General features: G+C 38.9%; 1 protein-coding gene across 1 annotated transcript in view; it reads right to left on the bottom strand.

Moving 5' to 3' along the window:
* The window catches only part of F8 (coagulation factor VIII), a 164,766-nt gene that overhangs the window by 45,048 nt on the left and 94,969 nt on the right, over positions 1-24,749 (bottom strand). The window contains exons 15-21 of the mRNA XM_058441369.1: positions 6,942-7,095; positions 5,361-5,573; positions 4,846-5,074; positions 4,456-4,638; positions 2,666-2,782; positions 1,983-2,054; positions 473-558 (exon numbers count right to left, since the gene is read on the bottom strand). Coding sequence (XP_058297352.1) covers positions 473-558; positions 1,983-2,054; positions 2,666-2,782; positions 4,456-4,638; positions 4,846-5,074; positions 5,361-5,573; positions 6,942-7,095 — 1,054 coding nt within the window. The remainder of the gene's footprint in view (positions 1-472; positions 559-1,982; positions 2,055-2,665; positions 2,783-4,455; positions 4,639-4,845; positions 5,075-5,360; positions 5,574-6,941; positions 7,096-24,749) is intronic.

Here is a 24,749-nt window from a genome sequence, read left to right as displayed (position 1 = left end):
CAACATGGCACATGGATACATATGTAATAAACCTGCACATTGTGCACATGTACCCTAAAACCTAAAGTATAATAATAAAAAAAAGAAAATGTAAAATTACACATGTGGTTTGCATTTTTGAACCATTTGTTTTATGTTAAAATAAAGGGGATTGGAGTACTTAAGGACATGTGGGCAGCTGGAAGCATCTAATAATAACATATACTGTCTTGAGAGATGACGAGTTCAATATTATAGAAAATATTCAGATGTTCTAATCCCAGTAGAAGGACTAAAATACAGAAATAGGACATATCAGTATACTCAATTCTATCACCATATCTCTTTGTTCATGACTGCTTTTGTACAAATCATAAGGCATTCTGTTCTTTAGTTTTCTCATATTCATAGAATCCTTTGAGCTTACAAGAGGAATAAATAATGCAATTGATCGAATGTGATACATTTCCCATCACTGATTACATTTTCTAACCTTGATCCAAGAAAAGGGCTCCTTGGTGCTCCAGGCATTGATTGATCCGGAATAATGAAGTCTGGCCAGCTTTGGGGCCCACTGTCCTTTGCCCAAGTAAAGAAACAGAGATTAAATTCAGGTGGGTTAGTCCTAGACACTTGAGAATAAAATTATTGTCTTGAGAAAGGTTAATCTAAGCTGTGGTGAAAATAGAGAAAAACATAAAGGCTTTATGGCATACCAGTATCAATTACTATCTAAGGATATTGCTTATCCTTGTTGTCCACTTTATTTTCTAAAATTTATAATTTTGTTAATTGTTAGCACCTCTAATTAGCTGATACTGCAATTTGTTACCAACACTACCAAATAATAATATTATTTTTTCTTTTCTTTTCTTTTTTTGAGATGGAGTCTTGCTCTGTCACCCAGGCTGGAGTGCAATGGCGTGATCTTGGCCCACTGCAACCTCCACCTCCTGAGTTCAAGCAATTCTCCTGCCTCAGTCTCCTGGGTAGCTGGGACTACAATCATGCACCACTATGCCCGACTAATTTTTGTATTTTTAGTAGAGACGGAGTTTCACCGTGTTGGCCAGGCTGGTCTTGAACTCCTGACCTCAGGTGATCTGCTTGCCTCAGCCTTGCAAAGTGCTGGGAGGCGTGAGCCAACGTGCCCCGCCTATTATTTACTATACAATGTATGTTCATTGTAGAAAAATCAGAAAATGAAAAGTAAAAATAAAAATAAGTAAAAATACAAACAAAAGAAATTTTAAAATGTGCCCCGTCCACCTAGTGAAAAATGTTACTATTTTGGTGTAAAACTCTTAAGCCTCTTTTTCAAGAGAAATTTTTTACCCCACAACAACATAGGTTGGCAAACTTTTTCTGTAAAGGGCCAGATAGTAAATCACTTAGGCTTTGCATATTATATGGTCTCTGTTGCAACTATGTTACTGCTGCTGTAGCCATAGATGATAAGTAAATTAATGGACGTGGCTGTGTTCCAAAATAAGACTTTATTATGGATGCTGAAATTTGAATTTTATAATTTCACATGTCATGAAATAGTCTTCGTCTTTTTGTCAGTTATTTAAAAATGGAAAATCTGTTCATAGCTCACATGCCATACTAAAACAGGCAGTGTGCTGCATTTAGCCTGTGGGCAGTAGTGCTCTAAAACAATTTTTGAGAATTCTCTATAGACCCTAGTCAAACTTTACCATTACTGCTCATAGGAAAGTATAGCTTCCTGCTACAGTGAAAAGAATTGACTCAAGGAAGAAATACTGAAGGTAGGGAGGATATTTAAGGAGGCAGTGTCATTGCCCAGGTAAGAAATGATGGTGACCTGAGTTAAGATGGCCACAGTGGGAAATGGAGAGGAGGAGATGTATTTGAGAGGCACTTATGGAATAGAACTAATAGAAGCATGGAGATGGATTCGTTATCTGAGATTCTCCAACAGGTTATTAAAAAAAGATATAATCAGCCCAGGTTCTTGGAGCAAAAATAATAGTATTTACCATATTGTCCTGAAGCTGTAATCTGAAAATCTCTAATGCGTCCAGAAGCCATTCCCAGGGGAGTCTGACACTCTGAAATGAAACAGGTGGAACACAGTAACTAGAAGTGCACAAAATTCAGCTTCTCAAGTGTAAGTCAATGACAATGGGAGAACGTCAACAAATGCTAATATTTTTTAGTGTTTAAATGTGCCAAGAACTGTACTAAATGTTTTACTGTATTAGTTCATTTAATTAATCCTAACAGGTGCTAGAATGATTCACATTTTACAGCTGAAGAAACTGGGGTCCATACATAAATAGACCAGTGACTCTCTTGTTTAGGGTTAAATCTCCAAACTCTTCCAAGTAATATTTCTAACTTATCTGGTAACTAAATCAACATTAAATTCCAAAATCTGCTACTAGAGATCTTCGAGCTTTACCAAGTTGTGAAAATGAGGTGATTTTTTTTTTTTTTTGGTCAATTATTTAGAGCTTCAGGTACAAAGTGTTCAAAGCTTCAAGTATATCTGCCTTCCTCTGAGAACTCTGATGATTTCTACCGGCAATATTCGTTTTAAATTTGATAATGATGTAAGCTTGTATTTATTTCCTGACACAAGCAACCATTCCAGAAAGGAGGAAAGCTGTAAAGAAGTACGCTGAGTGGGTAGGGAACCTCTGCCCACATTGCTACTCACTGTTGCTGTACACCAGAAAAAGTGTGCTCATCCCAGCATGCAGGTGCTCGCCAATAAGGCATTCCACCCGCCAAATTCCAGCTTTGGATGGTAACATTTCCACTGTCTCAAAAACACCTTATAAAAACCAAAAGGAACAGAAATTACTTCTTTTCACTAAAAAATGAGCATGAGATACATTGGTTTATGTGAAATATCAGAGTAGACCTACCAAATTTGGTAGTTCCACTGCTTTTGGACCCCTCAAACGCAAAGTGCTTAGTATGTGACCCTTATAGTTGGGGGTCGTGGAGATTGAGTTCTGACCACTCCCCTCCTCCCAGGAGATGAGAAACAGGGTGACTGAATTCTTTGATGGTGGGGACAGGAGAATGCTACTGCATTATGATTGACCTACATTCCCAGGGTCTTTCTGAGCAAAAGGCGTGTTTCCCATTGGCCGGATGTGGACTCTGTGAAACAGATAAGTCAGGATGAGTTCCCTCTGGATCCAGTCCACTAGGGCTGCCTACAAGGGTAAAGTTACCCCAGCAACAAGAAGCTGCAGGTGAACACTGAGGGCTGAGAAATGAGTCACAAGTGACCACCCAGAATAAAGGTGGAAGAAACCATGTCAAGGGGATTTCATGACAGTCACGTAAGGGAGTCTCTAAAGAGTTCCCTGAAAGTGCCCTGCAGGAGAAAGAGTCAACTTTAAGTACTGCCAGGCACAAACAGTGTTACAACAATGGTGCCAGCTCTAAATAGGTAAGAACTATCTTATCCCCTTACCTTTAACCTATCCATGTTGGAGTTCAAAACAGCAGCTATAAAGGGGTTGTGGGGAAGCACGATCATCACAGGGTACAGAAACAGAGGACTCAACCATGTCTCCCTTTTCCAATGCAGACTTCCAGCCTAATATCTTGGGATGGACACTGTAATTTCTGATTTGAACTGTATTTGCGATATAAAGTGACTTTAGTCCTGTTTATTACTTAAGGGTGAGCAGAAAAGTGACAGGGCTTATCAGAATTTTTACGAAGAAATAAGGAAAGTTTACCCCCACTATTAAACTGGATTTTTTCTTTTTTTTTTAGAGACAGAGTCTTGCTCTGTTGTCCAGGCTTGAGTGCAGTGGCACTTTCATAGCTCACTGCAGTGTTAACCTCCTGGACTCAAGCAATCCTTCCACCTCAGCCACCCAAGTAGGTGAAGTAGCTGGGACTACAGGTATATACCACATGTCTGGCTAATTATTTTTTGTAGAGACGGGGGTCTCGCTTTGTCACCCAGGCTGGTCTTGAACTCCTGGCCTCAAGCAATCCTCCAACCTTGGCCTCCCAAAGCGCTGGGATTACAAGTGTGAGCCACCGCACCTGGCCAAACCTATTTTAAAGGGACAGTGGAGAACCAAAATAAAATTGTGTTGTGATCAACATTATGAGTAGTGCTTAATCAATATACTGGTTACATACATAAACAAATCACTCTTTGGATGACTACTGGTGCCCTATGGGATTTGAGATGGTAAATGATAAAGGAATAAATTCCTTTACCCTAGGAAAGTACTGTGACATTAATTATCCATTTATTCTGTTCTATTTCCTTTTTAGCAATTTTTCTATATCTGAAATTATCTTGTTCATTTGCTTTGAACAAATGGTTTAAAAAGCATTTGAAAAAGTATTACTTGAGAGCATGGAGCTTGTCTGCTTTGTTCACTGATTGTGTTCCCAGTGCCTAGACCACTTAAAGTAAGTACTCAACAAATAGAGTAGGTAGAAGAAAGAGCACAAACAAGCTCATACCTGGATAGAGATTGTACACTGCCATTTTATACTCCTCTTTTTTTCGTGCAGTGAACACATGTCCACTGAAATGAATAGAATGGATGTTTTCATTGCTGCCCATGCTGAGCAGATACCATCGAATCCTTTGATCCTGAGCCATTACTAAGCCAGGTAGTGTATCCATTATGTAGCCATTGATTGCTGGAGAAGGACACAGAGAAGCCTGTTAAAATGTATTATATAAGTTTCTTTCTCTCCACTCCACCAAAAAAACTGACATCTATGAGGATTCAACTCCCACAGATATACTCTAAATAAATACAATGTTCAAGTCCCTGGATCAAGTCTCATTTGTCAAAGTGCAATCTGCATTTCACAGTGATAATGTTTGGATGTGGAATATATTACCATGGAAGCGATAATTCTCTTTAAAAGTGGGATCTTCCATCTGGATATTGCAGGGAGCCCTGCAGTTTCTTTCCATGTTTTCAGTGAAGTACCAGCTTTTGGTCTCATCAAAGATAGTGAAAAACAGAGCAAATTCCTGTACTGTCACTTGTCTCCCATGAGCAGGGTTCAGTGTGTTAGTGTGGCAGACCAGAAGGGGTCCAATCAGGCCTGAGTGCACATCTTTTTCCTAGGGAGGGAAGACATCAAGCCTATGAGTATAAGCTCTCTCACCTATGAACCAGAGTGGATTTCTCATCAATTTTTATGCCACTCCAACCTGCCTCCCATCTTCCAAAAATATAATCCATCCTCTTCAGTAGATTCCATAATGACATTTCTAAAACACAAATATAATGATCAACTCTCCTATTTAAAGCTTCTCATTGCACGTAGGATAAATACCAAAATTCTTAGCACACAAAGACCATTTCTTTTAAACCAAAAAGTGGTCAGCACAATAGACACCTGCTTACCAGGTCAACGTCAGAGAAATAAGCCCAGGCTTTGCAGTCAAACTCATCTTTAGTGGGCGCCATATGATGTTGCACTTTCCAAAAGTAAGTTTTGGTTTCATTAGGCTTGACAAAGTTTTTTCTAAGTTCTGCTCCTTGCCTCTGATCTTCCTCATAAGAAATAAGGCTAGAATAGAAGGAATAGGGACGAGAGGCCTGATTTTTGAAAGTTACCTGTAGAACAATAACGACAAAAAAAGCGAGAATAATCTTCTAGGGTCTTAAGGTCCTTAGGGTTTACATCCCTAAAAGAAATACCTGTCTTTTGGTCTTTATCAAAGATTTTAATACCCTGGAAGAAGTGGTACAGAAGATGGATGCTGTTATAACCCAAACCTAATCCTGAGGAGGATTCTAAATTTAAGGCATGAACTCAAAGTTGCAAAGGAGAAAATTCCTAAACACTTAAAAGCAATTCCAGAGTAAAAGGGAAAATGTTACTGCAGGGGTTATAAGAGACCATAACGCCAGGAGTTGATTTGTAAGTTAAGGTTCTTCATGACAAATTCTAGAATGAATGCATATTATCTTTTAAAAAAGGCTTACTTTCCAGATTAAAAATTATACATATTTATCATAGAATATATGGAAAGTAAAATAAAATGTAAGGCAAAAATTGCCCACAATTCCATAATTTTAGATCCTTCTACATCCTTAATATAAACAATCAATTAATTGAAACAATGAATAGATATTTTCAGAAAAAAATAAAACTACTTTGATCTTTAGTTCACACAATGCACCAAAATAACTTTTAGTCTACAGGAAGTATTAAAAAGTTAAATGTAAAGAATTAAACTGTAAGAGAAAAACTGAAGAAAGTATAGGTGTTTTTTAAAAAATCTCTGGATAGGCAGGAATTTTTATAAACATAAAAGCAATGAAAGTGTCAAAAAGTAAAGATTGATGGGTTACTACCTAAAAATTAAAACCTGTTTTATTTCAAAAACCATCATTTATAAAATTAAGAGAAAACAAAAACTTGAAAAAGTACTTCTCATTAAAATGTTCAGTGGTTTACTATCTAATATATAAGGTAACATAATTAATAAGAGAAGCACTTCCTCCATGAAAGACAAATGTGCAAAGGACATTACCAAATAATTAATAAGAAAAACTCTTAAGATGCTCAAATACATTGCACTTCTGGAATTTCATCTTAGAAAAACTGTTGTGATTACAGCGTTATTTATATAGTGAAAAAAGAAACTGTCTAAAAGATTGTTCAAAACAAATGGTTACATAAACTATGGTTCCATAAATTCATATAATAGACTATTACGCAGTATTTTAAAAACATACATAGGAAGTGTTTTTAATGATGTAAGAAATGTTTATGACATGATATTTAGTAAAAAAACAAGAATCAGAATTCTGTATGGTATAATTTGAATACGTAAGGAGAAAAATGCATAGGAAAAATAATTATGGAATTACTTTTCTATACTTTAAAAATTTCCAAAAGTGGGAATACATTATAGTCAGCAAAAAAAATATATATATAAAATATATTTTCTTGTAATTCCGTTGTCCTTAACTCACCATGATATTATCTTCAACTTCTGCTCTTATATATGGCCCCAGGAGTCCCAAATGTTCATTTAGTTCTCCACGGTATAAGGGCTGAGTAAAGGAGCCATCAGTAAATTCCTGGAAAACAACTTTCTTGAACTGAGGGACACTGCCACTCTGAGCCCTGGAGAAAAAAAAGCAGAGGAAAAGCAATAATTTTATGTACCAAGTGGGTAGAAATGCCTCACATCCTCATTTTCCTAGGTGCCTGAGAAGCATTTTGCATAGTTAACCACTTCATCTTCCTTGAAATACTCTTGCCAAGCTTTATTAGTATGTAAGTTCCATGAAAGCTGGGGTTTTGTCTATTTTGTCCCCTGTTGTATTCCCAGCACCTGTAACAGTGCTTGGCACAAAGTAGGTGCTCAAAAAATATTTGTCGAATGTTGAATGAATGTAGAGTTTATGAACATACTCCAAATATAAGAGAGTCCCATGGTCAAGCCCTTGGATTTCTTTTCTTTTTACTTTTTAAAGCCCTATTAAAATTGTGAACTAAAAAAATTGTGAACTAAAACATATACAATAATGTGCATAAAACACAAATGCCTTTGGTACATAAATGCAATCACCAGCCAGATCAGTAACATTGCCAACAACCCACAAGACTCACTGGATGTCCCTTTTCAATCATACTTTCTCCGTTTCCACTGAAGGTAACCACTATTCTGATCTTTATGATAATCATTTATTTGCTTTACTTCATAATTTTACCAGCTATGTATACATCCTTTAAAAATATAGTTTAGTTTTGCCTGTTTTGAAGTGTGTAAATAAAACATACTACATATTTTCTTTTGTTTCTTCTTTCACTTAGCATTCTGGTTGTGAGATTCATCTATATTATCATATGTAGCTATAGTTTGTTCATTCCTACTGTTGTATATGAATATACCCTAATCACGGATATTTGAGTCGTTATAATCTTTGGCACTTTCAAATGGGCCTGCTATAACCTTCTGGTGCATATCTTTTGGTGAACATATATGTGCATTGTCGGGCACATATATAAGGGTGGAATTACTAGGTATGCATGTGTTTGGCTTTGTTAGGTATTGCCACACTGTTTTCCAAAGCAGCTGGACCATTTTCCATTTTCGTTAGCAATGTATGAGAGTTCCATTTGCTCCAAAGTATTACAAATACCTGGTATTGACTGTGTTTTTACATTTTTAGATGTTCTATGAGGTTGAGCATCTTTTCTTATGAGTAGCAGTCATTGGGATGTCCTCTTTTGTGGAGCACCTATCCAAGTTTTTTTCTGCCAAGTTTTCTCTTGGATAATCTGCTGTTTTCTTGTTGAATCAAAAGAGTGCCCTATATATCCTTGATATGCTTTTTTATATATCCTTGATTGCTGGAGAAGGAGGACACAGAGAAGCCTGTTAAAATCTATTATATAAGTTTCCTTTGTGTGTCCTTTGTGTTATGTATTGCAAACATTTACCATTCTGTGGCTAATCTTTTCATTGTTTTTATGTTATCTTTTGATGAGCATAAGTTTGTGATTTTAATGTGTGGAACTTATAAAAAAAATCCTTATTGGCTAGTGCTTTTTGTATCTTGATGTCAATTCTTTTTCTTTCCATACCCTGTGGTTATTAATATATTCTTTTACTTTTTCTTTCTAAAATGTTTATGATTTTATATTTCACTTTTAGACTAGTAATGCAACGTGAATGGATTTTTGTGTATGGTGTGAGTTAGGAATCCAATGTAATGTTTTATCTATATAGATACCAACATTTTCCAGCATCTTTTATTGAAACTACTTCTGTGACACCTTTGTCATAAATCAAGTGTCTATATGTGTTAGACTAGTTTTGGATTTTCTATTCTATTTCATTTACCTGTTTGATTATCCCTATACCAACTGCTACATTGTTTTAATTATTATAGTTTTAAAATAAGTCTCAATATATTATACAACAATTACTCTCATCTTATTCTTTCTCTTCAAGAAGGATTTGGCTATTCGTAAACCTTTATATTTTCATATTAATTTTAGAATCAGCTTGTTGAGCTCTACAAAAGGAAAGTCTTGGGATTTTCATTGAGGTTGCACTGAATCTATAAATCAGTTTGGGAATAACCAACATTTTCAAATACCATGTTTTCCAATTCATGTACGTGGTATATCTTCAAAGTTATTTAGGTACTCTTTAAAGTTTCTCAGTAAATTTCCATAGTTTTTTTTTCATCGACATTTTGCAAATTTTTAGCTAGACTTATTTCTAGGTACTTGTTAGTATTCTATTCTACTATTTATTTTGTTTTTACTTCTTCATTGTGTCTCACCAAGCTGACACACTTAAAAACTTTCCCCCTGGTCAGGACTCTCCTAGAAAGTGGCTATCTTGGCTTATGACCATTCTCAAGGGAGAGACCTCAAGACTAAATTAGAAAGAAACCATAGCAATAAAAATCACGATGGGGGTCATCTTCTAGCTTCTAATCAGAAGGAAATCAACCACCTTCAGCTCAGCAAACCTGCAAGCAATGTGAGCTGTGTGACAATCCAACAGAGGTGGAGAGCCAGCACTGATTTGGCCTGGATGGTTCAGGATAATCACTTGAGCAGTGAAGCCAGCTGCTTCCGTCAGCGAGTCATTTTCGCTGTCACAAGCCATATTGCCATGATAAACATCTTTGACAGACACATTCTTGACACTGAAGCCCACACTGTCCCCAAGAAGAGCTTCACTTAAAGCTTCATGGTGCAATTCAACAGACTTTATTTCAGTTGTAATGTTAACTGGAGCAAAGCCGACCAATCATGCTGGGTTTGAGAGCACCAGTCACTGCTAGGCCCACAAAGACAATACCAATACTACCAATTTTGTAGACTTCTTGGAGAGGTAGGCACAAGCCTTGTCAGTTGGATGAGCTGGTGGCATTATATAATCCAGAGCTTCAAGTGGTGTGTTCCACTGGTATTGCCATCTCTACAGGTGACTTTCCACCCTTTAACCAAGGCATGTTAGCAAGTTGTCAGCATTCCAACCAGAAATTGGCATAAATACTACTGTGTTGGGGTTGTAGCCAATATTCTTAATGTGAGGCTGACTTCCCTATTGATTTCCACATAGCTCTGTTGGCGATGGCATAGTTCAGTGAAATCCATTTTTTAACACCAACAATTAGTTGTTTCACTTCCAGTGTGTAAACCAGAAGGGCATGCTCATGGATCTGCCCATTCTTAAAGATACTAGCTTCAAATTTGTTAACACCACCAGCAATAATCAGGACAGTACAGTCAACGTGAGAGGTGCCTATCATGATGTATTTTTAAATTGATACACGATAATTGTACATGTTTTGGGGATACATGTGATATTTTGATACATTAATACAATGTGTAATAATCAAATAATGGTAATTGGAATATCAATCACTTCAACCATTTGTCATTTATTTGTGTTGTGAACATTCCCAGTCTTCTCTTCTAGCTATTTTGAAACACACAATTTAAAAATACATTGACTTGAGTTCCTTATATATTCTGGTTATTAATATCCTCTCAGTTGTATAGTTTGCAAATATTTCATCCTATCCTATAGGTTGTCCCTTCACTTTGTTAATTGATTCCTTTGTTGTGCGGAAGCTTTATAGCTTGATATAATCCCATTTGTCTACTTTTGCTTTAGTTGCCTGTGCTTTTGATATTTCCCAGGCCATAAAATATTTCCCAGACCAACGTCCTGGAGCATTTCCCCAATGTTTTCTTCCAGTAGCTTCATACTTTCAGGTTTTATATTTAAGTCTCTAATCCATTTTGATTTGATTTTTGTATATAGTGAGAGATAGGGGTTGAGTTTCATTCTTCTGCATGTGGATATCCAGTTTTCCCAATATCATTTATTGAAGAGACTATTCTTTCACCAATGCATATTCTTGGCACTTTGTCAAAAATGAGTTGGCTCTAAATGTGTGGATTCATTTCTGGGTTCTCTGTTGTGTTCCACTGGCATATGTTTCTGTCTTTATGCCAGTACCATGCTGTTTTGGTTACTACAGCTTTGTAGTATAGTTTGAAATAAAGTAGCATCGTGCCTCCAGCTTTGTTCTTTTTGCTCAGGACTGCTTTGGCTATTGAGGGTCTGTATTAGTCCGTTCTCCTGCTGGTATAAAGAACTGCCTGAGACTGCATAATTTATAAAGGAAAGAAGTTTAACTGACTCACAGTTCCACATGGCTGGAGAGGCCTCGGGAAACTTACAATCATGGTGGAAGGTGAAGGGGAAGCAAGGCACCTTTTTCACAAGGCGGCAGGAGGGACAGGTGCCAGAAGGGGAAATGCCAGATGCTTATAAAACCATCAGATCTCATGAAAACTTACTCACTATCATGAGAACAGCATGGGGGAACCTGCCCCCATGATCCAATCACTTCCTACTGGGTCCCTCCCATGACACATGGGGATTATTTTGCCTTACATGAAATGTAAGGCAAAAATTGCCCACAATTCCATAATTTCAGATCCTCCTATATCCTTAATATAAACAATCAATTAATTGAAACAATGAATAGATATATTCAGAAAAAAATAAAACTACTTTGATTTTTGGTTCACACAATGCACCAAAATAACTTTTAGTCTACAGGAAGTATTAAAAAGTTAAATGTAAAAAAATTAAATTGTAAGAGAAAATTGAAGAAAGTATAGGTGTTTAAAAAAAAATCTCTGGATAGGCAGGAATTTTTTACAAACAATATACTACAATTCAAGATGAGATTTGGGTGGGGACACAGAGCCAAACCATATGTTTCCACCCAAATCTCATGTCCTCACATTTAAAAACAGAATCATGCCTTTCCAACAGTCCCCCAAAGTGTTAGCTCATTCCAGCCTTAACCCAAAAGTCCAAGTCCAAAGTCTCATCTGAGACAAGGAAAATCCCTTCCGTTTATGAGCCTGTAAAATCAAAAGCAAGTTAGTTCCTTCCTAGATACAATAGGGGTACAGGCATTGGGTAAATACACTCATTCCAAATGGGAGAAATTGGCCAAAACAAAGGGGCTACAGGCCCCATGCAAGTCTGAAATCCAATAGGGCAGTCATTAAAACTGAAAGTTCCAAATGTTCTCCTTTGGTTCTGTGTCTCACATTTAGGTCACCCTGATTCAAAAGGCAGGCTCCCACAGCCTTGGGCAGCTCACCCCCATAGCTTTGCAGGGTACAGCCCTGCTCCTGGCTATTTTCATGGGCTGGCATTGAGTGCCTGTGGCTTTTCCAGGTGCACGGTGCAAGCTGTCAGTGGATCCAGCATTTTGGGATATGGAGGCCAGTGGCCCCCTTCTCACAGCTCCACTAGGCAGTGCCCCAGTGGTGACTGTGTTGGGGCTCCTGCCCCACATTTCTTTTCCTCACTGCCCTAGCAGAGGTTCTCCATGAGGGCTCTGCCTCTGCAGCACACCTCCGCCTGGACATCCAGGCATTTCCATACATCCTCTGAAATCTAGGCGGACGTTCCCAAACCTCAATTTTTGTCTTCTGTGTACCCACAGAACAAAGGCTGGGGGCTTGCACCCTCTGAAGCTATAGCCCAAGCTGTACTTTGGCCTCTTTTAGTTGGAGTGGTTGGGACACAGGGCACCAAGTCCCAGGCTGAACACTGCAGGGGGGCCCTGGACCCAGGCCACGAAAGCATTTTTCCCTCCTAGGCCTCCAGGCCTGCAATGGGAGGGGCTGCTGCGAAGGTCTCTAACATGCCCTGGACACATTTTCCCCATTATCTTGGTGACTAACATTTGGCTTCTTGTTACTTATATAAATTTCTGTAGCTGGATTGAATTTCTCCCCAGAAAATGGGTTTGTCTTTTCTACTGCATCATCAGGCTGCAAATTTTTCAAACTTTTATGCTCCATCACTGTGGAATGCTTTGTTGCTTAGAAATTTCTTCTGCAAGATACCCCAAACCATCTCTCTCAAGTTCAAAGTTCCACAGATTTCTAGGGCAGGGGCAAAATGCTGCCAATCTCTTTGCTAAAGCATAGCAAGAGCCACCTTTATTCCTATTCCTAACAAGTTCCTCGTCTCCATCTGATATCACCTCAGTCTGAACTTCATTGTCCATATCACTATCAGCATTTTGGTGAAAGCTATTCAATGATTCTCTAGGAAGTTCCAAACTTTCCCAGATTTTCCTGTCTTCTTCTGAGCCCTCCAAACTGTTCCATCCTCTGCCTGTCACCCAGTTCCAAAGTTGCTTCTACATTTTCAGGTATCCTTATAGCAGCGCCCCCCCTACCTCGGTACCAATTTACTGTATTAGTCTGTTCTCATGCTGCTATAAAGAACTGCCGGAGACTGGGTAATCTATAAAGGAAAGAGGTTTAATTGACTCACAGTTCCGCATTGCTGGAGAGGCCTCAAGAAACTTACAGTCATGGTGGAAGGCGTAGGGGAAGCAAGGCATCTTCTTCACAAGGTGGCAGCGGGAATAAGTGCCAGCAGGGGAAATGCCAAACACTTAGAAAACCGTCAGATTTCATGAGAACACACTCACTATCACGAGAACAGCATGGGGGAAACTGCCCCCATGACCCAATCACTTCCCACTGGGTCCCTCCCACGACATGTGGGGATTATGGGATACAATTCAAGATGAGATTTGGATGGCGACACAGCCAAACCATATCTGGGTCTTTTGTGGTTCTGTACAAATTTTAAGACTGCTTTTTCTATTTCTGTGAAAAATGTTATTGGTATTTTGATAGGTAATACATTAAATCTAGTAGTATTGATATTTTAACAATATGAATTCTTCCATTCTGTGAACATGGGATGGATACCTTTTCATTTTTTGTGTGTCTTCTTCAATTCCTTTCATCAGTATTTTACAGTTGTCAGTATAGAGATCTTTCACCTCTTTGGTTAAATTTGTTCCTAGATATTTATTTTTATTATAGCTATTGTAAATGAAAATGCTTTTATGATTTCTCTCTCAGATTGTTAGCTCTTGGCATATAGAAATGCTACTGATTTTTGTATGTTGGTTTTGTATCTTGCAACTCTACTGAATTTGTTGATCAGTTCTAACAGTTTTTTGGTGGAGTGTTTAGGTTTTTCTAAATATAACATTATATCATCTACAAAGAAGGGGAATTTGATTTCTTTTTTTCTAATTGAAGGCCCTTTGCTTAATTGCTCCATCTTGGACTTCCAGGACTACACTTCATAGAACTGATGAAAGTGGGCATGCTTGTCTTGTTCCAGATCTCAAGAGGAAAGGCTTTCAATTTTTTCCCATTCGGTATAATGTTAGCTGTGGGCTTGTCGTATATAACATTTACTGTTTTGAGGTATGCTCCTTTAAACCAAATTTGTTGAGAGTTTTTATCACGAAGGGATGTTGAATTTTATTCAATGCTTTCTTGACATTTATTGAAATAAATATACGGTTTTTGTCTTTCCCTCTGTTAATGTGGTGTATCACATTTATTGATTTCCATATGTTGAACTATCTTTGTGTTCCTAGGATGAATCCCCCTTGAGCATGACAAATACTCATTTTAATGTGTTGTTGAATTTAGTTTGCTAGTACTTTGTTGAGGACTTTTGCATCTATATTCATCAGCAAAGTTGGCCTGTAGTTGTCTTTTTGTTATTGTTGTGTCCTTGTCTGGTTTGGGTATTGGGATAATGCTGGTCTTGTAGAATGAGTTTGGAAGCATTCTTTTCTCTTCAATTTTTTGCTATATTAAATAGTTTCAGTACAACTGGTGTAAGTTTTTCTTCAGCAGCGAAGTCATCAGGTCCTGGACTTTTATTTAATGCCAGACTTTTTATTACTGCTTCAATCTCATTACTTGTTATTGGTCTGCTCAAGTTTTCTATTTCTTCATAGTTTAATCTTGGTAAGTTGTATGTGTCCAGAAATTTATCCATTTCTTCTAGTTTTTCCAATTTGTTGGCATATAGTTGATCATAATAATTTTTAGTGAAACTTTGTATTTTTGTGTTATCAGTTTTAATGACTCTTTTCATTTCTGATTTCAATTATTTGGGTCTTCTCTCATTTTCTTTCCTTAGTCTAGCTAAAGATTTTAAATTTTATCTATCTTTCAAAAAGCCATTTTAAAAATTTCATTGGTCTTTCATATTGTTTTTTCTCAATATTATTTATTTCTATGATGATTATTATTATTTTCCTTCTACTAATTTTGGGTTTGGTGTGCTCTTGTTTTTCTATGCCCTTGAGTTACATCATTACCAGGTTTATTTGAGTCTTTCTTCTTTTTTGATGTAGGCATTTATAGCTATAAACTTCTCAGTACTGCTTTTGTTGTATCCCATTCATTTTGGTATGTTGTTTCCATTTTCATTTGTTTCAATACATTTCCTTCTTAATTTCTTCATTGACTTATTGGTTATTCAGGAGCATGTTGTTTAATTTCCATGTATTTGTATAGTTTCAAAAGTTCCTCTTGTTATTGATTTCTAGTTTTATTGCACTGTAGTCAGAAAAGATACTTAATATAATTTTATTTTTTTAAATGTTGAAACTTGTTTTCTGGCCTAACATGTAGTCTATCCTGGAGAATGTTCCATGTGCTGATAAGAAGAATGTATATTCTGCAGTAGTTGCATAAAATGTTCTGTAAAACATCAGGTACGTTCATTTGGTCCAGAGTATGTTCCCGGATGAATTGGAGCTCCTTTATATGTTATTTGCTTCTTTTTTCTTGCTCTTTTTAGGATCCTCTCTTTGTCTTTGACCTTTGAGGGTTTAATTATCATATGCCTTGGGGTAGTCTTATTTGGGTTGAATCTGTTTGGTGATCTTCAGCCTTCCTATACCTGGATACTTACATCTTTCTGTAGGTTTGGAAATATTTTCTGTTATTATTTCTTTGAGCTTTTTATTCATTGCTCTTTCTCTCTTGAAGGTCCATGACTCTTAGATTTGTTCTACTGAGGCAGTCCTCTAGATCTTGCAAGTGTTCTTCATTCCTTTTAATTATTTTTTGTCCTTTGACTGTGTATTTTCAAATAGGCTGTCTTTGAGCTCATTGATTGTTTGTTTTGCTTGATCAGTTCTGCTGTTTAGACTTTCCAGTGCATTTTTTTTTCCCTTCAGCTGTTGTATTTCTCAGCTCCAGCATTTCTGGTTTTTTAAATTATTATTTTGATTTCTCTGTTAAATTTATCTCATAATTTCTCAGTTGCTTTTTTGTGTTCTTTGAGTTTCCTCAGAATTTTTATTTTGAATTATTGATCTGAGAGCTACAATTTGCCATCTCATTAGGGTTGGTCACTGGCTCCATGCTGTTTCCATTTGGAGAGGTCATAGCTCCCTATTTGCTCTTGTTTTTTATGCACATATATCTGTGTCTTTGTATGAATACTAAGTTATTTATTCCAGTCTTTATGTCTGGTTTAGTTTGGTTTTTCAGGAGTGTGCCTGTCTAAAGGTTATGTAGGAATTAGAGCTCCCTTACTCTGAGAGTACTGCCTCTTTTTTGGCACTAGATGGTGCTGTAAGCCCAGATTTGCTGCAGCTCCTGCAAAGGCTTGGATTACTGCCCATTCCCGATTTGGGGGGAGATCCCAAACTGGATATCCTGGTTGGGTGGGAGATCTGGTTAGGATTTTGTGTCCAGAGGAACCATGGAGTGTGCCTCTTACAGCTGAACAGTCTCTGTCATTTGGTGTCTTCTTTGGCTTAGATGAAGAGCAGCCAATGTGTTTTGCATGCTGGGGTTGCTAGCCCCACCTCCATCCTTTGTCTCTAGATGCCCTCAGGATTTTTTTTATCCTAGAGGCAATCAGGCTGCTTCCCACGGATTGAGGCAGGAATGATTTTTCTGCAAAGGAACCCAAGATGGTGGGAAAGCTGGCTCTTCACCTAGATGTCACTTTTTCTGATGTGCATACTGTCAGTCTGGGGGAACTTTTCAGCATCGTGCCTGGCAGCTTGGGAAGGGGATGCTGCAGTTAAAGAGGCCCATTTTTGTTATCTTCTGCTTGCAGTTTTTCTCTTCTATGTGGCCACTCAGATCCTCACAGCCTCTGTTTTGGTTTTTCTGGAGGAGAGTGAAGCCAGATTGCTTCTATCCACCATTTTGGTGATATCACTCTAATCATGTTTTTTTTTTTTTTTTTTTTTTTTTAAAAAACCCCTGTGTGCTGGGGCATCAATGATGGTCACAGGATACTTTTTGGCCTCAGGTTTCTTTAGGAGATATCAATGGTGATATTCCATTCATGTTCAGTTTATAGTTATCCAAGACCCAAGCATACTCAAATGAGCCCTTTCCCATCTCAGCAGCCTCTTTCTCAAATTTTTCAATGGTTCCTTTGTTGATCACGTCACATTTCTAGATCAGATGGCCAGTAGTGTTGAACTTTCCTGAGTCTACATGCCCAATGTTGATGACAGTGACACGAACGTTTTCCTTTCCCAATTTTGGCTTAGATTTAGCAGTGATTTTCATGATACTTGTGTTATGACAGCAAACCGACTGTGAATAAAGCAATTCTATATATCTTAACACTCATAAAACATTTGACCATGTTTTATGATATTTATATTTATCCACATATTTAACTTTGTTTGCTCTTTATCCCATCTTGTCTCTCATGCCTTACATTCTGTATCACTTTTTTATTGTCTCAAGTATAACATTAGAATATTTTAGTGGACTTTTGCTAGTGGTGAAGTTTCTCTGTTTATGCTTGTCTGAAAATGTATTTCTTTCACCTTCATTCTTCAATCAAACAACCCCATCAAAAAGTGGGCGAAGGACATGAACAGACACTTCTCAAAAGAAGACATTTATGCAGCCAACAGACACATGAAAAAATGCTCATCATCACTGGCCATCAGAGAAATGCAAATCAAAACTACAATGAGATACCATCTCACACCAGTTAGAATGGCAATCATTAAAAAGTCAGGAAACAACAGGTGCTGGAGAGGATGTGGAGAAATAGGAACACTTTTACACTGTTGGTAGGACTGTAAACTAGTTCAAGCATTGTGGAAGACAGTGTGGCGATTCCTCAAGGATCTAGAACTAGAAATACCATTTGACCTAGCCATCCCATTACTGGGTATATACCCAAAGGATTATAAATCATGCTGCTATAAAGACACATGCACACATATATGTATTGTGGCACTATTCACAATGGCAAAGATTTGGAACCACCCCAAATGTCCATCAATGATAGACTGGATTAAGAAAATGTGGCACATATACACCATGGAATACTATGCAGCCATAAAAAAGGTTGAGTTCATGTCCTTTGTAGGGACGTGAATGAATCTGGAAACCATCATTCTCAGCAAACTATCGCAAGGAGAAAAAGCAAACACTGTATGTTCTCACTCATAGGTGGGAATTGAACAATGAGAACACTTGGACACAGGAAGGGGAACATCACACACCGGGGCCTGTCATGGGGTGGGGGGAAGAGGGAGGGATAGATAGCATTAGGAGATATACCTAATGTAAATGATGAGTTAATGGGTGCAGCACACCAACATGGCATGTGTATACATATGTAACAAACCTGCACGTTGTGCACATGTACCCTAGAACTTAAAGTATAATAAAAAAACAAAAACAAAACAAAACAAACAAACAGAAAGAAATGTTCTTTACATCCTCTCTCCTCATTCTTCCCATACTCAATTAACAGCCAGTCTTATATGCTTATCTTTAATTATACCCAACATCCTTCCATTTCTTTCTATTTCTGTCACAACCACACTGGTCTAAATAACTGTCTTCTTTTATCTGTATGACTGCAATAGCATCTTAACTGGTATGTCTGCCTCCACTCTTGCCCATGGATGCTGTGTGACACGATTCCATATAATCGGTCTTTCCTAAAGTCCTAGAGTTTGGATATAAATGGGAGACCTGCTTTTGTCTCCCTACATTTATCATTTACTAATTCATTCAACATACATTTATTTGAACATCTGCCATGTGCCAGGCACTGTTCAAAGTTCTGGGGACACAATATTGAACAATACCTCCAAAGTTTGTGTTCTTAATGAGCTTAACTTATAGTCAGAGAAGATAGACAATAAAGAAATAAATATATAATATTCAGGCACTGTTAAGTGCATTGAAAAAAAATGATGGGAGCAATATTTACATACAGTGTTCAGGGAAAGCCTCACTGATAAAATGAAATTTGAGCAGCATCCTGAAGGAAGTAAGAGGACTTGCATTAGAGTATCAGGGGACATAATTTTAAGTAGAGAGAACAGAAACTGTAATGGTCTAGAGATAGGAGCACATCTGGTCCATTTGAGAAGAACAAGGAGGTCAGTGTGGCTGAGGCAGGATTAACAGGAGACAATGGTAGCAGATGAGGACAGAGAGGTTGCAGAGGGTCAAATTTCATAGGGTCATGAAGGCCATGGTGAAGGCTTTGGAATTTACTGAGTGAGATGAAAATCCACTGGAGGATTTGAAGCAGAGAACAGTGATCAGAATTGCAATTTGAAAACTTACTTTAGATGCAATGTTGGGAAAAGACTATATGAGGGTGAGGTTAGAAACAGGAAGGCTTCGTATCAGCTTTCACCTGAATTATTGCAATGGCTTCTTGCAATAATTCAGATGAGAGTTGATGATAGTTTAGATCTGGTTGGTAGTCACTGAGGTGTAGAGAAGAGGCTGGGGTGCATGTGCTTGTGTGATTTATAGACTTGATTTTATTATTTTAATATCCTTTTATTATTACAGAAGCAGTGCATATGCAGTGTAAATAATTTGAAAATATAGGCAAATAACATTCAAAAAATAAAAACATCACTTTTATAGCTTCTGAAGTAACATTGTATCCTCTCTTGGCTTGTAACCTGCTTTCCCTGGTCAATTATCTTCATTGTTCCATTTCGGTACATTTTCATCTTATTCAATACTAAGTCCATAATCAACCCTGATTGTATTTTGAAACTATAGCCAACAGGATCTGATATGGTTTGGCTGTGTCCCCACCCAAATCTCATCTTGAATTCCCATGTGTTGTGGGAGGGACCTGGTGGGAGGTAATTGAATCATGGGGGCAGATCTTTCCTATGCTGTTCTTGTGATAGTGAATAAGTCTCATGAGAACTGATGGTTTTAAAAAGAAGAGTTTTTGGCTGGGCATGGTGGCTCACACCTGTAATCCCAGCACTTTGGGAGGCCAAGGCAGGTGGATCATAAGGTCAGGAGTTAGAGACCAGTCTGGCCAATATGGGGAAACCCCATCTCTACTAAAAATACTGTGGACTTTTGAGTTAATGCTGAAATGAGTTATGACTTTGGGGGACTGTTGGGAAAGCATGATTGGTTTTGAAATGTGAGGACATGAGATTTGGGAGGGGACAGGGGGAATGATATGGTTTGGCTGTGTCCCTACCCAAATCTCATCTCATGTGGTCGCACATGGCTGTAGTACCAGCTACTTGGAAGGCTGAGGCAGAAGAATCACTTGAACCCAGGAGGTGGAGGTTGCAGTGAGCCGAGATCACGCCACTGACTCCAGCCTGGGTGACAGAGCAAGACTCCGTCTAAAAAGAAAAAAAGAAAAAAAAGAGTTTTCCTGCACAAGTTTCTTTCTTTGCCTGCTGCCATCCATGTAAGACATGACTTGCTCTTCCTTGCCTTCTGCTATGATTTTGAGGTCTCCCCAGCCATGTGGAATAGTAAGTCCATAAAACCTCTTTCTTTTGTAAATTTCCCAGTCTCAGGTATATCTTTATCAGCAGTGTGAGAACAGACTAATATGGTAAGTTGGTACCAGTAGAGTGGGGTGCTGCTGAAAAGATACCCAAAAATGTGGAAGTGACTTTGGAACTGGGTAACAGGCAGAGGTTGGAACAGTTTGGAGGGCTCAGAAGATGACAGGAAAATGTGGAAAGTTTGGAACTCCCTAGAGACTTGTTGAATGGCTTTGACCAAAATGCTGATAATGATATGGACAATGAAATCCAGGCTGAGGTGGTCTCAGATAGAGATGAGGAACTTGTTGGGAACTGGAGCAAAGGTAACTCTTATTATGTTTTAGCAAAGATACTGGTGGCATTTTGCCCCTGTCCTAAAAATTTGTGGAACTTCGAATTTGAAAGAGATGATTTAGGGTATCTACCATTCCGGGGTCTGGAGGACGGCGGCCCTCTTCTCACAGCTCCACTAGGTGGTGCCCCAGTAGGGACTCTGTGTGGGGGCTCTGAGCCCACATTTCCCTTCTGCACTGCCCTAGCAGAGGTTCTCCATGAGGGCCCGCCCCCGCAGCAAACTTCTGCCTAGGCATCCAGGTGTTTTCATACATCTTCTGAAATCTAGGTGGAAGTTCCCAAACCCCAGTTCTTGGCTTCTGTGCACTCGCAGGCTCAACATCATGTGGAAGCTGCCAAGGCTTGGGACTTGCACTCTATGAAGCCACAGCCTGAGCTCTACATTGACCCCTTCCAGCCATGGCTGTAGTGGCTGGGGCACAAGGCACCAAGTCCCTAGGCTGCACACAGCATGGGGATCCTGGGCTCGGCCCATGAAACAACTTTTTCCTCTTAGGCCTCTGGGCCAGTGATGGGAGGGGCTGCTGTGAAGACCTCTGACATGCCCTGGAGACATTTTCCCCATTGTCTTGGGGATTAACATTCGGCTTCTCATTACTTATGCAAATTTCCGCAGCCGGCTTGAATTTCTCCTCAGAAAATGGGATTTGCTTTTCTATAACATGGTCAGGCTGCAAATTTTCCAAACTTTTATGCTCTGCTTCCCTTATGAAACTGAATGCCCTTAATAGCACCCAAGTCGCCTCTTGAATGCTTTGCTGTTTAGAAATTAATGGAAATGCCTGGATGCCCAGGCAGAAGTTTGCTGTGGGGGTGGGCCCTCATAGAGAACCTCTGCTAGGGCAGTGCAGAAGGGAAACATGGGCTCAGAGCACCCACACAGAGTCCCTACTTGGGTACCACCTAGTGGAGCTGTGAGAAGAGGGACACTGTCCTCCAGACCCTGGAATAGTAGATCCACCAAAAACTTGCACCAGCATCTGGAAAAGCTACAGAAAATGCCAGCCCATGAAGGCAGACACAAGGGAGGCTGTACCCTGCAAAGCCACAGGGGTGGAGCTGCCCAAGACCATGGGCACCCACCTCTTGCATCAACATGACCCAGATGCAAGACATGGAGTCAAAGGAGATCACTTTTAGAGATTTAAGATTTGACTGCCCTGTAGAATTTCAGACTTGCATGGGGCCTGTAGGCCCTTTGTTTTGGCCAATTTCTCCCATTTGGAATGGCTGTATTTACCCAATGCCTATACCCCATTGCATCTAGGAAGTAACTAACTTGCTTTTGACTTTACATGCTCATAGGTGGAAGGGACTTGCCTTGTCTTAGATGATACATTGGACTGTGGACTTCTGAGTTAATGCTGAAATGAGTTATGACTTTGGGGGACTGTTGGGAAGGCATGATTGGTTTTGAAATATGAGGACATGAGATTTGGGAGGGGACGGGGTGGAATGATACAGTTTGGCTGTGTCCCTACCCAAATCTCATCTTGAATTCCCATGTTCTGTGGGAGGGATCTGATAGGCGGTAATTGAATCATGGCAGTAGGTCCTTCCCTTTCTGTTCTCATGATAGTGAATAAGTCCCACAAGATCTGATGGTTTTAAACAGAGGAGTTTCCCTGCACAAGCTCTCTTTGCCTGTGCCATCCATGTAAGACATAACTTGCTCCTCCCTGCCTTCTGCCACGATTGTGAGGCCTCCCCAGCCATGTGGAACTGTGAGTCCATTAAACTTCTTTCTTTTGTAAATTGCCCAGTCTCAGGTATGTCTTTATTAGCAGTGTGAAAATGGACTAATACAGGATCCTTTACAGATTAGATGTTAATGTAAGAAAAAAAGAGTTAGAAAACTTCAAGGTCTGTGGACTGAATCACTGAAATAGGGAATGGTTTTACTTATTTATTCTTTTGAGATCAAGTCTGACTCTGTTGCCCAGGCTGGAGTGCAGTGAGGCCATCTCAGCTCATTGCAACCTCTGTCTCCCCAGTTCAAGCGATTCTCATGCCTCAGCCTCCTGAGTAGCTGGGACTGCAGGTATGCACCACCACGCCTGGCTAATTTTTGTATTTTTAATAGAGATGAGGTTTTGCCATGTTGCTCAGGCTGATCTTGAACTCCTGGGCTCAACCAATCCACCTGTCTCAGCTTCCCCAAGTGCTGGGATTATAGGAGTGAGCCACCATGCCCGGCCAGGAATGGTTTTTGATTGCCATGGAGAAGGCTGAGCAATCAGCAGGTTTTGGGAAGGGACAGGAATTAAGAGTCTAATTGTGTGCATGTTAAGGTAGGGAGTTGATATGTAAATTTTGACTTCAGGAGAGAGATCTGAGAATATCTCCAGATATTCAACTGGAATTACCTGCAGATAGATAGTACTTAAAATCATGAGGCTAAACAATGTCGTCACAGAGTGAGTATAAATAGAATAAAGGGGAAGTTGGAGAACTAATCCCTGGAGCACTCTAAGCTTTAAAGATTAGGGGGATGAAGAAGGACTCGCAAAGTTGACAAAGATTGGCAGTAAGTTTAGTAGAAAAGTGAAGAAAAGTGGTGTTAGAGAAACCAAGTGAGAACCTGTATCAAGGATAGAGTAATCACCTCTCAAATACTGAGTTCAAATAAGATGAGGACTAGGAATCAGTAATGTAAAGATCAATAATGACCTTGAAAATGTAGTTCTTATAAAATAATAGAGATAAAAGCTTCTTTGGAGTGGGTTAAAGAGGAGAGAATGGCAGGAAAAGATGCAAAGGCTGCAAGCAGGGACAATTATTTTAAGATGGTTTCTGTAAAGATAGGGGAGGAAATAATAACATGATTGATGTTGATGAGATTAATCTAGTGGATAGATAAATTGATGATGTCAGGGAGAAAAGGAGAAATTGCTGGAGCAACATTTTTTATGAAGGGAGAAGAGATGGGAATCAAGTACAAAACTGGAGAGGTTGGCCTTAGGAGCACAGACATTCTATTTATTGTAATAAGTGTGCAGGCAGAGTCTGTGGGTACAAATGCCAGTAAATGTGATATTGGGAGTCTGTGGAGGTTCATTGCACAGCATCAGCTAAGAGTGAAAATGGGCATTGGAGAATGGAAAAAAGGTGCTCGAGATTTAAGGAAAACACAGAAAATCTAAGATAGAGGTCCAGGAGAATGAGACAGGCAGTGGACTAGGGAAATAGTCTGTGGTTGCTATGCAGCAATAACGGCTTACTTGAGCTAGAAAGCAAGGCAGGAAAGTGACAAGTCATGCTTGTCCCTTCTTGTTCCTCAAACATGGTAAACTTTTTCCATTCTCAGGGCCTTTGCATTTTCTCTTCCTTCTGTCTGGAAACGTCTTCTCTCAGAGCTCCATCAGCTGGCCTGTTATCATCATTTAGGTCTCAACTCCTCAAAGATGATTTTTTTCTATGACCACCAAAGCTAATGTAACACTCTACCATATTACTCTATCATATTATTCTCTCTACCATATTATTCTATCTTCTGAATAACACAATTGAGATTGCCTTATTTAGTTTTGTACTAACTTGTCTCTTGCTCTTCCCAATAGAATATAAGCTCCTGCTGTGCTGCACTCCAATGTGTACAAAAGTGTCTGGCATGTAGTAGGTGTTCCATAAATATTCGTGACTGACTGACTCTCCTTATGTTTATATTCCACATTTCTCTGTGCTACTTGACTGCTCAACCTCCCTCTACTCACCTAAAAATAAAATCATCCTACTTTGCCCTCTGGA

Source organism: Hylobates moloch, unplaced genomic scaffold, assembly GCF_009828535.3.
Source record: "Hylobates moloch isolate HMO894 unplaced genomic scaffold, HMol_V3 SCAFFOLD_7, whole genome shotgun sequence".
In the NCBI taxonomy this organism is placed as follows: Eukaryota; Metazoa; Chordata; class Mammalia; order Primates; family Hylobatidae; genus Hylobates; species Hylobates moloch.
Note: the sequence above shows the minus strand (reverse complement) of the source record. Positions and strands in the feature narration are given on the sequence as shown.